General features: G+C 38.4%; 1 protein-coding gene across 1 annotated transcript; it reads left to right on the forward strand.

Moving 5' to 3' along the window:
- Positions 1 to 12,151: 12,151 nt before the first annotated feature.
- LOC311592848 (olfactory receptor 5M5-like) lies at positions 12,152 to 13,087 on the forward strand (the record flags this gene model as incomplete). The annotated part of the gene is made up of 1 exon (XM_084773696.1): positions 12,152 to 13,087. The coding sequence occupies one exon, from the start codon at positions 12,152 to 12,154 to the stop codon at positions 13,085 to 13,087; it is 936 nt and encodes a 311-aa protein (XP_084629822.1).
- Between the last annotated feature and the right edge of the window lie 3,099 nt (positions 13,088 to 16,186).

Consider the following 16,186-nt stretch of genomic DNA (forward strand, 5'->3'; position numbering starts at 1 on the left):
CAAACCAAAAAGAGATGGAACTTACAAAAATCTAGTTGCAAGCAGAATCTTACCTTTTAATGGTCCTGAGAGCACTCAGATAGGCAATAGAAATAAAATTGATCAAGCCTCTCTTGGGTCCCTGTAGTGAATGTACACTTGCTTTTGTTTTGATCCCAAGTGTGAGATGCGGAACAGACTTATGAGAGAACAGGTGATGTTTAATCACTAGAAGATGAACCACCTCATATGGGAGCTTGTTTTTGCCAACTGAAACACATATTAGTACAGACTCTGAGAAGATACAGGAAGTGGGGGCGCATTTTGGGCCTTGGTATTATTTGGTTGGTCATTGATCCACTTTGAGATGCTCCTAGAGAGAGCATCTTCAGGGCTCTGGGTTCCATCTGCTGTTCCAGGTTACAGCAGCAACTTTGGTTGAATTGCTGGTCTGCTGAAATCCTTCCAACTATACTATGGGAATCACTCCCAGGAACTGAGTCCAAAAAAGTCTACTTCTTCTGTTACCATTAACCTCTTTTTTTCTCCTGTCTATGGTAGGTGAATTGGAAGGGAGGTGTAATAATTAAAGAACCCTAAATAAAGTAGCTTTGGAAAAGGTTGAAGCCTACAGGTCTCTGATCCATGAAATAGAACTGTTACATATATTCCTAGCCAATATGTAAAATCAAAGAAATGTTGTTCTCTTTGGTGAAATAAGAGATAAATATTTCCATCAGATGATCCCACACCAATACACATATGAGCAGCTCTAACTGGACTCAGTAGGTATATTTTTTTAAAAGAAATGAAACTGTAAGTGTGAAGTTAGAGAGGAAAGGAGATGAATATGATGAAAACACATCATATGCATGTATGATATTCTTAAAGAATAAATTAAAATCTCATATGCACATATTTATTTCAACTCTTCCAAGCCATAATTTAAGATTTTTGCAGTATTTTCATAGCAGGAACATTAAGGATGACCTGGGTGTCCTTGATGTCTAGCATGTAGCAGTGACAGCCATTGGGATAGTGGTCTACAGCCACTGGTCCTTGGTATCAGCTGCAATGGAATTCTCACCTATCAATTTCTCGCAGGGAGGAAGAGCCTTACGCATGGCTTTGCAGTCTTCATGTGGACTCCTATTCCTCTGAAAATATCCCAAGATCTGTTCTTGTTGCTTGCAGCTGAAGACCCTTGATGACTGAAATGTACACATTCTTATCAACAATTTTTAAAAGTCAACAAGGCACATTAATAGCAGCACTGACCAACAGATGGAAACCATGTAGATTAGAGTTTGTATTTATATGGCTCTCATTCACCTATACACTTATTTATATGTACATCTATTCATTGTTAGATGGTTAAATATTGAAATATGATAGCACAAATAATAAGCACATATTGCAAATGATATAACTTGAAAACATCTTGTAGTTAAGAGGAGCAACATTATTGGGATAGATTTGAGCTCTGGACTCAGGCTGACCACTTCAAATCCATTTACTCGCCTTGTGACCATGGACACATTACTCAAGTCCCTAATCTATATTAATGTAGTATAGAAGAACATTGCTGATGGAATGGTATAATTATGGAGAACTTACAGTAATGTCTAACACATGGAAAGTCCCCATTATACATTAGATGACAGCATCATAAAAAATAAGACAAGAATATCTTAATGTTTTATTTAAATTAGTGTGCCTGACAACCCACTGAGGAACGTGCATGAACCACCAGTCCAATCCTCATAATGTGGACTAGGTTTTCACCTCTAAACACAATACTCAAGCCAATTTACTATTACCTATTATTGATATTCTTATATGTTTTAACATTGATACTCAATTCTACAAGCATGCTTACTCTGTTCTTGAAGGGGCTTACAGTGCAAAATTAAGCAAATACATTTTCAATTATACAAGGTTAATTTCTTCTCGTTGACCTGAATGTTGTTTATCTGAAACTAGACTTTGGCCTCACATTGGCTGATTCAGAGTAGATGCATTAATGACTCCTCAGGTAGCAGCAGCATTTGCTCATAGCCAGCTTCAGAGGGGGACACTGAGTTTAGGAACTAGGTCGTGAATTCATATTGCCTCTAGTGAGAGCTAAGAATGGAGCATAGAAGCAAAGGCAAAGTCCCAGAGGGCTCAAAGATGAGATGTTATCTCTATCCATCTCTTCTAGAATCTAGACTGTTGCAGCTTCATGCCACACTATAATCCCAGATCAAAGCAACAGGGCATGTCATTAATTCTTCACCCTTTTGTATGGTCGCCCCTTGTATCCATGGGGTTGATTTCATAATCTGGCATGAATACCAAAAACTGTAGATGTTCATGTACCTCATAATAAACCATGTAATATTTGCATACAATCCATAAACAGTTTTCTGTGTCCTTCAAGTCAGCTCTATACTACTTATAATGCCTGATACATGTAAATATCATACAAATTATTGTTTAGGAAATAATAAGGAAAAAGATATACTTGAGCAGTACAAATACAAATGTTAATTTAGTTCAATGGTAAAGTGCTTTCTCAGCATGGCTTTGGGTTCAACATCCAGTACTCCCAAGAAAATGAATTTATAGTTGACTAAATTCATGGACATAAAACTAAAAATAAAGACAACAAACTATATACATACATATGCAAACAAACGCGCACACGCATCCACAAATTACAAGCTTTAAGAAAAGAATCTTCCTTCTTTGGAGGCCAAAATTACCTGTCTCTTTTTAATTGAACAAATATTACAATATCAAAATTCTAAACTCTCTGCTAAGTCTTTGTGGATGACTTGTGAATATCAACTGATTCTATAGCTTACCCTATCATGAGAGGGACAGATAGCTAGATTTCTTTTGTAAATCACTGTCAGGCTTGAGATAAGTTCACCCACATTGTGAGCAAATGTGAGGAATCTGGAAAATTTTAGAAATGGTGGAGACAAGATTTCTAGAAAATAGATTCTGATTCACCAATAGTGAAACCAAAATACTATGAATGAGACAAGGAAGTATTTTTTATTTTATGTATGAATTGTGTGTGTGTGTGTGTGTGTGTGTGTGTGTGTGTGTGTGTGTAGCACTGCATGAAGTGGCAATAGAGGCCAGAAGAGGACACTGGATTTCTCTAGAATGGAATTACATATAGTTATGAGCTACCATTTGGGTGCTGGGAACTGAAACTAAGTCCTCTGCAAGTGTAATAAGTGCTCTTAACAGCTGAACCATCTCCCTATCCCAATAAAAAAAATTAACCTCACCCTTTGGATAAAAACCTTTGTAGAAATTGTTCCTCACCAAAAGAATATAAGAATCAATTACTATCTTATTTATAGTAAAATATTCACACTTGAAAGCAAAATGTAACAGCCCTTTAGCTACTCCACTGTAAACTCAGTAACTGAGAGAACCCAACAATTTAGAGTCCTGTGTAAGAATCATGAGATCCATATGGGTTTGTGATGGTGGCAGAGAGAAGCCTGGCACGCCAGTGGTCTCCACCAGGAGAAATTAGCATTACCCAGATCCTCAAACTCCTGAGAACATTCCTTCTCAGTGAGGAAGCATAGTTGTATCTGTGAAGTGTGTGTGCACCATCCTTTAGTACAACTCCTTCCTACAGACTGAAATTAAAATTCACAACGACCACTTTAAAAAACACCTTCCCTTTCTCTAGACTATCCCAGGGTCTTCTGAGACTTAAGGGAAACACATCTGCTAAAATTATTGGAAATTTTCTATTAAAAGTCTTTATTTTAAATTTGTTCTTTAACAAAAAATAAAAATAAGTGGGATCTCATGCAACTGAAGAGCTGCTGTAATGCAAAGGACGTAATCAATTAAACAAAACAGAAGCTTACAGAATGGGAAAATTTTCACTAACTCAACAATCAACGGAAGACTAATATCCAAAATATACAAAAAGCTCAAGAAACTAGATCTCACAAAACCAAATCATTCAATTTTTTATACTGGAGTATATATCTAAACATAGAATTCTCTACAGAGGAATCTCAAATGACTGAGAAAGGCATAAGGAAAAGTTCAACATCCTTAGCCATCAGGAAATTGTAAATCAAAACTACTAGTAAGAGAGTCCATCTTACTCCTGCCAGAATAGCTAAGATCAATAACACAAGTGCCATCTCATGCTGGCTAGGATGTGGAGCAAAAGGAACTCTCATCCATTGCTTGTGGGAACGCAAATCTGTACAGCCACTGTGGAAACCAGTATCACAGTTCCTCAAGACCTAGCTATACCACATTTGGGCATAGACCCAAAGGATGTGCCACCATTCCACAAGGACACTTGTTCAACGTTGTTCATTGTGCCTTTATTCATAATAGTCAGAAGCTTGAAACAATCCAGATGTCCCTCAACAGAAGAATGGATAAAGAAACTGTGGTACATTTACACAATGGAATATTACTCAGCTGTTAATAAAAAATGGTATGATGAATTTCGCCGGCAAATGGGTGGAACTAAAAAATAATCCTGAATGAGGTAGCACAGACCCAGAAAGATAAACATGGCATGTATTCACTTGTAATTGGACATTAGCCTTTAAGTAAATGTCAACCAAGCTACAACCTGTAGACTCAGAGAGGCTAGGAAAGAGGAGTTGTCTGGGAATGACATGTGGCTCTCCCTGAGTGGGGAAAACAGAATACATTTTCTGAGGGACTGGAGAGATGGCTCAGAAGAGCCCTGGCCACTCTTCCAGATTTCTTGACTTCAACTTCCAGCCACTGCATGGTGGCTTATAATCATCCATAATGAGATCTGGTACCCTCTTCTGGCCTGCAGGTGTATATGCAGGCAGAACACTGTATACATAATAATAAATAAATCATTTTCTAAAAATTGTTCTTTGACAATTTCATATGTGTATATAAAACATTCTGATCACTATCTTTAGTCCACCCCCAACTTTCCCATCTTCCTATAAAGCCCTCTTTCTTACACTGAGGCCTTTTGCTTTGTTTTGTTTTGTGACCCACTGAGTTTAACTAGAGCCACCTGTATGATGTGAGGTTTAGTATGCTTTTATTACTTAATTATTATTCCTAATTTGATTCTATGGGAAATTCCTAGCAATAAAATAAGGGACTGCTTTTCTCTTGTATTATCTCTTATGATAAATATGAAATTCAAAACTGTCTTTTCTTTGTAGAAAAAAATGCCTAGTATACGCATCTTAATCACAGAACATCTTCATAGTCTTAACTCTCTCTCCACAAAGCATTTATGGGACCTCATTGCAGCTGCAACTTCAAGGACACCTACCTTGGATGTCCTGGCAAGGGAAAGAAGACTTCATCTTAACATCACGCTGAAGGTTCTAGACTTGGGAGTCATCCTGAGGTCAGGCACCAAAGCATGGCAACCTGAGTCATCATTAGCTACTAGGATGACTCAGGGATTTTTCATTCCCAAAGGTGATTTAGTCAAATGCAAAATACATCACAGAAGTTGTCCCTTGAGATGTAAGAAGTGCCAGAATAACAGGAGATGACAGACTCATTGACCATTATAAACATTCACAGCTTCCTGAGTGTGAAATACAGGCACCGAGCAAAAGAAGCATACAGACATGAAGAAGTCTGCTTGTCGGGCTGGGAATACATTCATTGGACGTTTCCAGAGCTTTGGGAATCCTAACTGTCCACTAGGTCTTTGGTAAGTTATACGTGTTGCTAAGGTTGATGTAGAGAAACTACAGAGCAGCCAAGGACAGAGTGTTGGTGCTGGTGGGAAGACAAGGGCTTTGTTCCTGCCAGAAATGGAGTGGGAAAGTTGGTGGGACTCCTAACTTATTTTACTTGCTTGTTTGCTTACTATTTGGCTAGTGTAGTTTTATAAAGAGACCATGGATAAACTAAAAGAGATTGTCAAAGAGACCTGATAAACTAAACTCAAAAAGCTGTCCAAATCTCATTCCAAAATTTCATGCAAGCAAAAATTTCCTCAGAACAGAAAATCTAGTTTTCCTGAGATTCCCAGCATGTTTCACCTGCCGTTCCTTCTGTTAAGGCTAAGAATAGCTCCTGGGCTAATCAACGCAGCTGTCGTCAATAGCCATACATAATAAATAACGATAAAGAGTAAAAAAAGAATCCCAAATTACCAAATGTCGATTATTTTTATAACACAACAGTTAAACCTGAACAAACTTTTAGAAAATGCCTAAAATATTATCTTAGGAGTCTAACTTTACAAAAAACACTTTCTCAAATAAATAAATAAATAAATACTGGGAATCATAAATAGGGAGATGGCATCCTTTAGGCAGAGGGCGTTAGAATCAGCCAAACTGGCTTTAAATCCTGCACCACCACTTTGTGAATTTGGAAAACTACTGAGCATTGCTACATCTGGTTTTTTTGTTTGTTTGTTTGGTTGGTTGGTTTTTTTGTTTTTGTTTTTGGGGTTTTTTTTGTTTGGGAAAACAGAGAAATAACAAGTTTGTATGAAATAAAATGTTACAAGCAACACCTGGAGGCGGTGAGATTACTATGTGAGAGCCAGCAAGCCTGTCTATCTGAGTTCAGTCCAATCTATGGGACCCACATGGTAGAGAGAACCAGCCCCAGCAAGTTGTCCTCCAACCTCTACACATGTGCTATAGTACATACAAATGCATACATGCATGTGTGTGCAAGTTCTCTCTCTCTCTCTGTGTCTCTGTCTCTCTTGTGTGTGTGTCTCTCTCTCTAACACACACACAAAACACATACATAACTTAAAATGTTTAAAAAGAAATATGAATCTTTGTAGATCAAAAGTTTTCAAATAACCACTAGTTTGATTATTAATTAAATCTCATTAACATTTTCTTTTTAAAGAAAACTGCAATGTTTCCCTTAGATAGAAAATTAAAGTTCAAGTATTTATTACTAGAGATTGGTTATTTTTTATACCCGAAATGTATCATTAGGTCCATCTATAATCTAATCATTGGGAGACTAAAAGATGATACTATTAGTAATTCTCAGTCTTAAAAATTAATTCAAGCGAAGTTTTCAGGAATGGAAAACAATAATTTAATATGATAAATAACTGATAAATACTTAGCTAATAGAGCTTTTAAACCTTTGAGTTATCAGACATTAGCATGTCTGTGAAACTTTACAGGCAAATAGGATGTCACATCCATAGCAGTTATCTCTGATTAAGCAAGAGCCATTAAATACAGCTGTGTTCTGTACACTGGCTCTTGGGTCCTTTCAAGAGTTCTAAACCCCACTGTGTCTGTTTGGAGTAGGCACTGCCATAGCTTGGGTCCCAGTGGGAAGACTTGATCAGCCCCAGAAATGAATCCAAACAGGCATCTTGCTACTGCACAGAATCCTCAACAACAAGCATTTTACCAGCAACAGTAAGATAGGTGAAGTGTGATGCCTGAAGATCCCAAGTTAAGCTATAATTGAGAGCACTATGACCACACCAAGACAAGTCACAACTATCATAAGCCAGGGTTGTCAGGAATGCCTGTGTCTAAAGGTCCTCCATTATTCTCTGACAGGAGCTAACCTAAAGACCGTGCTGACTCTTCTATTAGCCCTTAAACCGTTGTTTTCACCCGTGTCTCTCTCCCTATGTGATTTCAACCATTCACATCTCAACCTGTTACCCAAACCTCAGTGACTCCTATACCAGCGTCATCAGCTGTGACTACAGTGTCATCCTCCATCATCCTCCATTCCCTCACACTGCAGCCAGGATTCTCACCTCTGAGTTCACTCCTACTGCAGACCTTCCGTTTCCACTAAAATTGTTTACAGCAACATGACTAGACAACACACTGGGATAACTGCGTCCTTTCATCTCTCAGTTGCATTTTCTACTCTTGAATTATAATGGTCTTAAGGTTGGTGAGTTTGTGTAAACAGCGGTGTGTGTGTGTGTGTGTGTGTGTGTGTGTGTGTGTGTGTGTGTGTGTGTGTGTTGTATGCACTTCAGTGTATTAGGTCTCTTTAGGAAGCATACATGGTGAAAATTAAACTGTCAATCATTGTCAAGTGACAAGGCTCTATTTTGGACTATCTCTCATGCCGTCTTCACTTCATTTCTATCATTGCCCCACTTGAAATCCTTATGCCTCTTACACGGAAAGTGTCCTAGCTGTGTCCCTGCTGATGGTGCTCTGCCTTCCTCTACAATCCAGTCATGCAATGCCACATTGAATCTCTGCATCAGAATGTCAGTCAAGTAATTTCCCCAGTTCAAGTGTTCAATGAGTCCATGTTCGCTACTGGCCGAGTCATTGTCTCTTCATGACTTTCTCAGCTCTTCACAATATGGCACATTCCTAACCATCTCGTTTGCCTCCCACTGTGCATCAGTATTCATTTACTCTTTCCTAAAGGGATGTCCACTGTCTCCTAAACATGCTCAGGATATTCTAAACACAGTCTTACTCAATTTTTCTCTACTTAATACACTATCCTTCTTTCTCTAGGGCTCTTTGTATCCTCTTGTCAATTAATTTTAAAGGTTAATATGTAAAAGCAGCCTACAACCTACAGGCTATAAACCGAACTCTTTGAAATGGGATGTTTGATGACTCGAATTGAGAGCGTGCACTGCGCTTGCAGATGGCCAGAGTTCAGTCCCAGTTGCTCACAAGTAGTTGACAACCACCTCTAACTCCAGTTCCAAGGGGGCCAAAAAAAATCTCTGGCCTCTGCAGGCGTCTAAACTCGTGTACACATACCCATGCACAGATAAATTAAGATAAATAGTAAAGGCATTTTAAACGGGATTATGAGGCCTAGCTTACACATGTGATTTTAGCCACATTTCTTATCACCTGCTCCAGACAGTGTTGGGATCCATATAGAAACAATTGGAAGGCAGATAAATGAACACTGCCTTATCCTTGCTTTTTGAGTTATTTTAGGGCAGTGCATTCTGCACCATAACTCATGGGATAAGGAACTCATGCTCTCTATTCCTTGTAGACCACCTTTCAGGCAACATACAGAGCTCTTGTGTGACTCTCAGCATGTTTCCATGTTCTACAAGAGCCTCTTTCCCAGGTCACCCTTATTGGAGCGAGCCTTGCCACTGGTGGTGTCACACCAGGCCTTATGAGAGCTGAAGGCGGTCTGTTTGCAGGGGTGTGGAAACAGCCTGTACTTGCTCACTATGCAGCTACACGTGGGGGCTGAAAACAAGTTCTCCTGAGGCCTCTGCATCTTAACCCAGTACAGTGAGCATCCCAAAAATTCTGTTTTCTAGGGCATTATAAAGGTGTGGCTACTAAGAAGAAAGAATAGAACACATTTTATAATTAGTTTGTATTGTTTTTAACTTGCAGATGCTTTGTTATATGCAGATATGTGGGCCTACATTGGCTGTGCTTGCCCAAGCCCTACAAAAAAAATCAAAGGCCAGCTTTCTTCCAGAAGGTCTAATTTTTTGGTTTTCCGAGACAGGATTTCTCTGTGTTAGCCTTGGCTGTCCTGGACTGGCTTTGTAGACCAGGCTGGCCTCGAACTCACAGCAATCTGCCTACCTCTGCCTTCCAAGTGCTGGGATTAAAGGTGTGCGCCACCACGCCCAGCACAGAAGGCCTAATCTTACAATGTCTTTGAAGTTGTTTAATGTGTGGTCCTTCTTACCTCAGTAGTTTTATTTCTGTAATTCCCTATGTCTACAGTACCAGAATGGAAATCTCTACAATTGTCACTATATTTTAACATCACTGTGAATGTACAAGCCTATCCAAGTAGACATAGAAAAGGAATGAGAGACCTTCCACAGAAAGCAAGGGAAAAGTCTTTTTCCCTTTTCATAGCATCTTTTTCATAGTATATGAATATGTATTTGAAAAACATAAGAATAAACTAAAATTGATTTGTAAATGATATATTAAAGATGGTAGCTATAAAATAATTCACAAAATTCAGTACTTGCCTATATGTAAACAATAGTTAAGCCACAGAATGAAAAATAATATCTCATTTACAATTGTGACAAAAGATAAAACACCTAAGAATAGAATGTTTTTTCATGTATTTGGAAAGTTTGGATCATTAAAGCCTTATTATCAAAGTCTTTGATGAGTGTAATAAATAGCCTACTTACAGAAAAGAAGATCTTCTCACAACTATATCTGTTTCTCCCAGAAGCAACATATCTGCTCAGTCAGAGGCATCTGAGTGCAAACAAGATTTTTTTTAATTAATAAAAATCATGCTAAAAGTCAGCGTCGACGTGCATGCCTGTAATCCCAGCACTCAAGGCGGCAGAAGCAAGCGGGCCTCTGTAAATTCAAGGAAAACCTTGTCTACAAAGTGAGTCCAAGACAGCCAAGGCTACACAGAGAAATCTTGTCTTGAAAAAATAAGAAAAAAGAAAAAAGCTAAAATTCACTCATGTGTGAGCAAGCCCGAAACTAAGCTACTAGACACTAAAACACTAAAATGAACTCTATTTATTATATTTTACATTTGCTCTTAGCTCTAAAAGAGACTGCAAAAATGCATCAGGAACTGTCAGAAGCACTGCAAGGGTGGGTTAGTGTGTTTAGTATGTTTTACTATGCCCTACGCTTGACCCTCCAACCAGCAGAGTCGGCAGTAAAATGATCTAACCAATCAGTCATACTAGAACCCATGGCCATCAATTTGGAGAAATAAAGAACAAACTACCTCATTCCTCATATCAAAATTTAATTCTAAGCATATCAAAGATTTTAGTGTAAAAACTAAATCTGATAAATACCTAGAATAAAGCAAGAGATGATCTTAGTAATATTGAATTGCGAAGTATCTATAAACCATTTCACAAAAATAAGAATTCATAAAGAAAAATATTTGGCATACACTATTTAAAGCTTACTGTTTGCCACATAAAATAATGCAGTAACTTTAAAATACAATCAGATCATTGAAAACTAAGCTTAATATGTGTATCAAAGAGTTGAATTAATTTGTCAGCCACCATCAAAAGACAGAGAGAAATATGCACATTTTGATCCAACTCCACCAACAGTGGTCATGATTTACCCAAATTCATACAGTGTGGATATTCCCCACTTCACTTAAAATAGAAAAATGAAATAGCTTATAGATTACAAATTTTAAACCTTTTCATGCCAGCACCAAGCATGCTACATTGTCCTAAATCAAGTCGAGAAGTTTATATTTATTGAATTGAGTGGAAATATTTCCAGTATGAGGGAAATAATTAAATCACAATGCAGCTATGAAAAGTAATGGCATGTCATATTTTCTGAGTTTGTAGAGAAGCATAAAACCATAATCTATTTTATGCAGAAAGAGATGCATTTTCATTCATATCCACACATTAGCATCATTATTCAGTTACTATTAACGACAGAGCAGAAGACAGGCTGTCTTCTTTTTTCATTCATAGCCTTGTCTGCTATGAAGAGTTCGCCAATGCTGCAATGTTATATTGTGCTAATACTCAGCCTGATATTAGGGATAATTCAATGTCCCCTTAAGATTGCTGATCCTCCGTCCAAACACAACACTCTCCCAGAAGGTGAGTTGATGTAAGACACTATTCTCTTTATGGCAACGTAGGATTTGATTAACGATTAATGTGGAAGCCCTAATGAAGAAAAGCACTGTCCACATTAAATTGCACCTAATTATTTACATACCTGTTTCTCCTACCAGCCTATGAGCACCCTCTCACCAGGCATACTCTTATTCCTCTGCACATCAACTTCATTTTGCATAGTGTCTGGCACAACAAAGATGGGCAGTAGACCTTTGGCTCAAGGACAAGAATCAATGAGTGAGTCAACTCCTGCTTGCACCTTCCACATTGAGTCTTTCCAACCTGTGTCCTAAGTATTCTAGCCATCGTACCTCATTCTCCTTTGTGAAATGATGCTTTGTGAGTCCTTGCAGTAGACCCACAAAAGCAAGAAAAATGTGGTACCCACTCTTCATCACAGAATGCAATATGAGGTCTGGCCCTAGGTGGAGTCCAGAATCACACTGAAAACATTACTACTATAAATTTGAAAATATAGTCTAGGTTTTTTTCATCTGACACCTGAATGGGGACACAAGGTGCTTTTTGTTTTTTGTTTTTTTTTTTTTTAAGTATCTGATCATTTTAAACCAGATTTCTTCTCTTCACACCAGGTAAGAGAACAAAATGGCAAGAGGCAATCGCACCACGGTGACAGAATTTGTCCTCATGGCATTCACGGACCGCCCTGAGCTTCAGCTCCCCCTCTTTGTGGTGTTTCTGGTGATTTATCTCATTACCCTGCTGGGAAACCTTGGCATGATTCTGCTCATCAAGGCGGACCCACGGCTCCATACGCCCATGTACTACTTCCTCAGTCACCTGGCGTTCATTGATCTCTGTTACTCGTCTTCCATTGGGCCAAAAATGCTGCAAAATTTATTGGTGAAGAAGAAAACCATCTCCTTTTCAGGCTGTTTTGCTCAGCTGTATTTCTCCAGTGCTTTCGCCACTACTGAATGCTTCCTCTTGGCCACCATGGCCTATGACCGTTACATGGCCATCTGCAACCCCCTGATCTACACAGCCATCATGACGCAGCGTGTCTGCAAGGAGCTGGTGGTAGGAGTCTACGCCTATGGCTTCCTGAACTCTGTGATACAGACAGTACTGACTTTCCAGCTGTCTTTCTGCAACTCCAATGTGATCAACCACTTCTACTGTGCTGACCCCCCTCTCCTTGCGCTCTCCTGCTCTGACACCCACAACAAAGAGAGGCAACTCCTCATCTTCTCAGCAGTGAATCTCACTGGATCCCTTATGACTGTCCTCATCTCCTACATCTGCATCCTCATCTCCGTTATAAAAATTCAGTCTTCCCAGGGCAAGTGTAAAGCATTCTCCACCTGTGCCTCCCACCTCACTGTGGTCATCATCTTCTACGGCACGTTATTTTTCATGTACCTGCGGCAACCGAAGACGGGAAATTCATGGAGGCATAGCAAAGTGATCTCTGTGTTTTATAGTCTTGTAATCCCCATGCTTAATCCTCTCATCTATAGTCTGAGAAACACAGAGGTAAAGGATACCCTGAAAAAAATGCTAGAGGGCAAAGCTTCCTAGTGAGCAGGGTACTAGGATGCAGCACTATGGACAGCAGTGTACACCAAGCTGACAAAAATGGAGCAGACCAACTGCTACCCAGTTAGGAAGTAGTTAATCGAATTGAGGATGTTCATGTCCCAAAATAATGAACTGCCTAGTGGACGTAAATAATATTCAATCTAAGCAATCATGAGGAACTAATTAGAATTTTTGCCAGCTTTAATAATTGTGTCAATAATTATATATGTCCTCCATACATTAAAGATGAAGTGGCTGACTACCACTTCATAACAATTTGAGTTCTACAGTCATAAAAATCTTCAAAGCCCATATTCTGAGTAGAACTATGCATTAAGGATGATGGATATAAACTCTACACACACAAGCATCTGTTATTAAGCATTTTCCAGCTTAATACTGTCTATACCAAAGCAATACATTTATTAGTCTTAAAAAGCACTCCTTCACAGCACAGTGATATAGGTGGTAGTTAAATTTCAAGAACATCTCATAAATGTCTTATCTAATCCAAATGTTATAGCACTCTTCTGTGCTTTAAATGAGCAATAAAAATAACAGTGGAGCACTAAGGAGATGAAAAGTAGGATTCAGCTAAATATTTTGTGTGTTCAGGAAAAAGAAAATTTAAATTAGAGGAGATAAGCATGGGATTTGGGGAACTTTTTAAGATTAAAAGGAGTCATTATTTAACAATCAATGATCATTTTTTCTTGTCTCTGGAAAACACATCTACAGTGGCTTTTTCTCTGCTTTTTTCATTCTTTCTTCCCTACTCTCTTCTCTAGATTTCTTTCTTCCTTTCTTTGGGAGTCAGCAGATATGAGTGGAAGGAAAAGCAGTTTCCTGAGGAAACTACAATACAGTGTATGTGTTTCTGAGAAATAAAATCAGCACGTTGATGTAGAGAAAGTTTTATAACACTTTCTGCATTCTTCGTTTCCACAGCTCTGAAATTCCAATTTCTTACAGATGAGCTATGTAAAATTTTGCTGTTTCTAGGGGTAGGTGATAAGTTCTTTGTCTTTTCTCAAATAAGAGTATGATTGTCCTAAGTCTAAACTCTAATACTTTCAAAGTAATTCTTAAGAAACATGAATATCCATCAACTTGTAGATGGTCCATGTATTTCTTTCAAGATGATTATGATTATGTTACTTTTAAAGGCAAAAATAACTCACCAATTAGTTATAAGTATTTCTTAATTAATCAAGAAACTAAGGGGTCCTAGTTATCACCAAATTAACTCCTCAGATAATATATATATATATATGTGATCTCTGTTTTATTGTTGATTGTGACTAAGTAATTAGGAAAACAAAATTAATTGAGTGTTTTAAATTGTTTTTCTTTAGTTCAGATGTCTACCTGAAGAATTGAGTTACACATTATATTCCTAAGTGTAGAGGAAGTGTTGTCTGCAGTTACAAAGAAAACCACCGGCATGATAGCAGAACACAGTGAAGAGAGGCAGGACACAAGCCAAAAAGACAGGAGAGGCTACACAGAGGCTGACAAGGAGGGAGCAAGAAAAGCTCACCTGGCAAATCTGAAATGTGGCAGGAGCCTGAGTGAAAGGCCAGGAGCTCCTGGAAATAGTCAGGTAATCTTCACGTTCACCTGCATATCTAGCCCAGCTCCTGACGTAGAACAGCTGCGTCAGGATGCTTCTGCGTTTATTCTAAAGGAAGGTCCAGTGTCAGGGACTGAGATAGAAAAGGAGGTTATTGGGGTTCAGTCAGGAAGACTGCTTACAATATCTTCCCAAATAAGACACTCCCAACTGTCTAAAAGGCATTACGACATAAAAGGGTAACAACACAACCTGGACATAGAACGTGATGCACTTGGGAAGCTGAGGATGGGATGGTGGTCCAGAAGCTGCATCTAGTAACAGACATGACGCACAAGGGGCCTTCGCAGAAGAAAGATGCGACTGGTAGGGATAAAGATAAACAGGTACACATGCTGCATGGAAACCTATGTTTTGAATCAAAAGCTACATTTATCTCTTACTTTATTTTTCCCCCTCACACTACCTTCAAATCAGTTTAACTTAGGAAAACAAAGTATTTGTCTCGTTTTAATACATGTGTCCAAACAAATTAATTATACTCAGTAATTATACTCAGATTTTCAAAGTAGTATTCTACACAAAGAAATTCTCTAAAACCTGACATGAGGTCATGAAACTTCTATGGACATCACTAAGCCCTAAGTAATATCTTCTCAAAATAGAAATGTGACCAAACTAATGGCAATTGCCTGGATTTATAAGAGTGTAATATTTCCTTGAAAATGAAGATAAAAGCATTCTATAGGTAAATAAAATGTATATTAATTTTTTTCTCATTGTAATTCTAAAATGGCTTTTATTTGTCACCTTTTACCATATCTTTCTGGAATTTTTTTACAATCATTTCCAGCATTTCTACCAGCATCTTTCTCTGACTGGTCTAATCTATAACCAATGAGTTACATCTGCTCACACAAATATGATTTACATTACATATTAATCACTGAACTTTTCAGTAAGAATAAATCTCTCTCATTTCTCAATATTTATTTCTCCATTGATTTGCCACCTGAAAATATATCCAAATGAGTTCTTAAAGTCCAACACAGAAAAGAAACACAAGAATGCCAACAACACCTCTTTTCCACTTCCCTTCACATTAACTGATCTGTGCATAGCTAACATGCTTATATGTTCAAATTTCTCTGCCTCATATTGTCATCTGGGCCCTGGATATACAACTCAGGCAGAGCAAGAAAGGACTAACTCAGTGCAGACAGGTGGCTACGCCTGCAGTTAAGCCACGGAGTTCAGAACGCAGCGGGTGCAGGCTTTCAGGAAGGTAGCACACTTAATCTGCTCTTCCTGCCAGGTTGGTATAAAAATGTTAACATTTTATGAGTAATCAGAATTTCCAAGAGAGGGCAAATTAGAAAAAGGATTATGTATGCTGTGTGTGTGTGTGTGTGTGTGTGCGCGCGCGCGCGCGCGCGTGTGTGTATTGAGAGACTGACAATGTTTTGTGCCTTTGAAGCTGTTCACTGTCATATCAGTTTCCAAAAGGCTTTATTCTGTAGTCTGAA

This window comes from Acomys minous (assembly GCF_964271855.1).
Source record: "Acomys minous genome assembly, chromosome: 2".
NCBI classification, from domain to species: Eukaryota; Metazoa; Chordata; class Mammalia; order Rodentia; family Muridae; genus Acomys; species Acomys minous.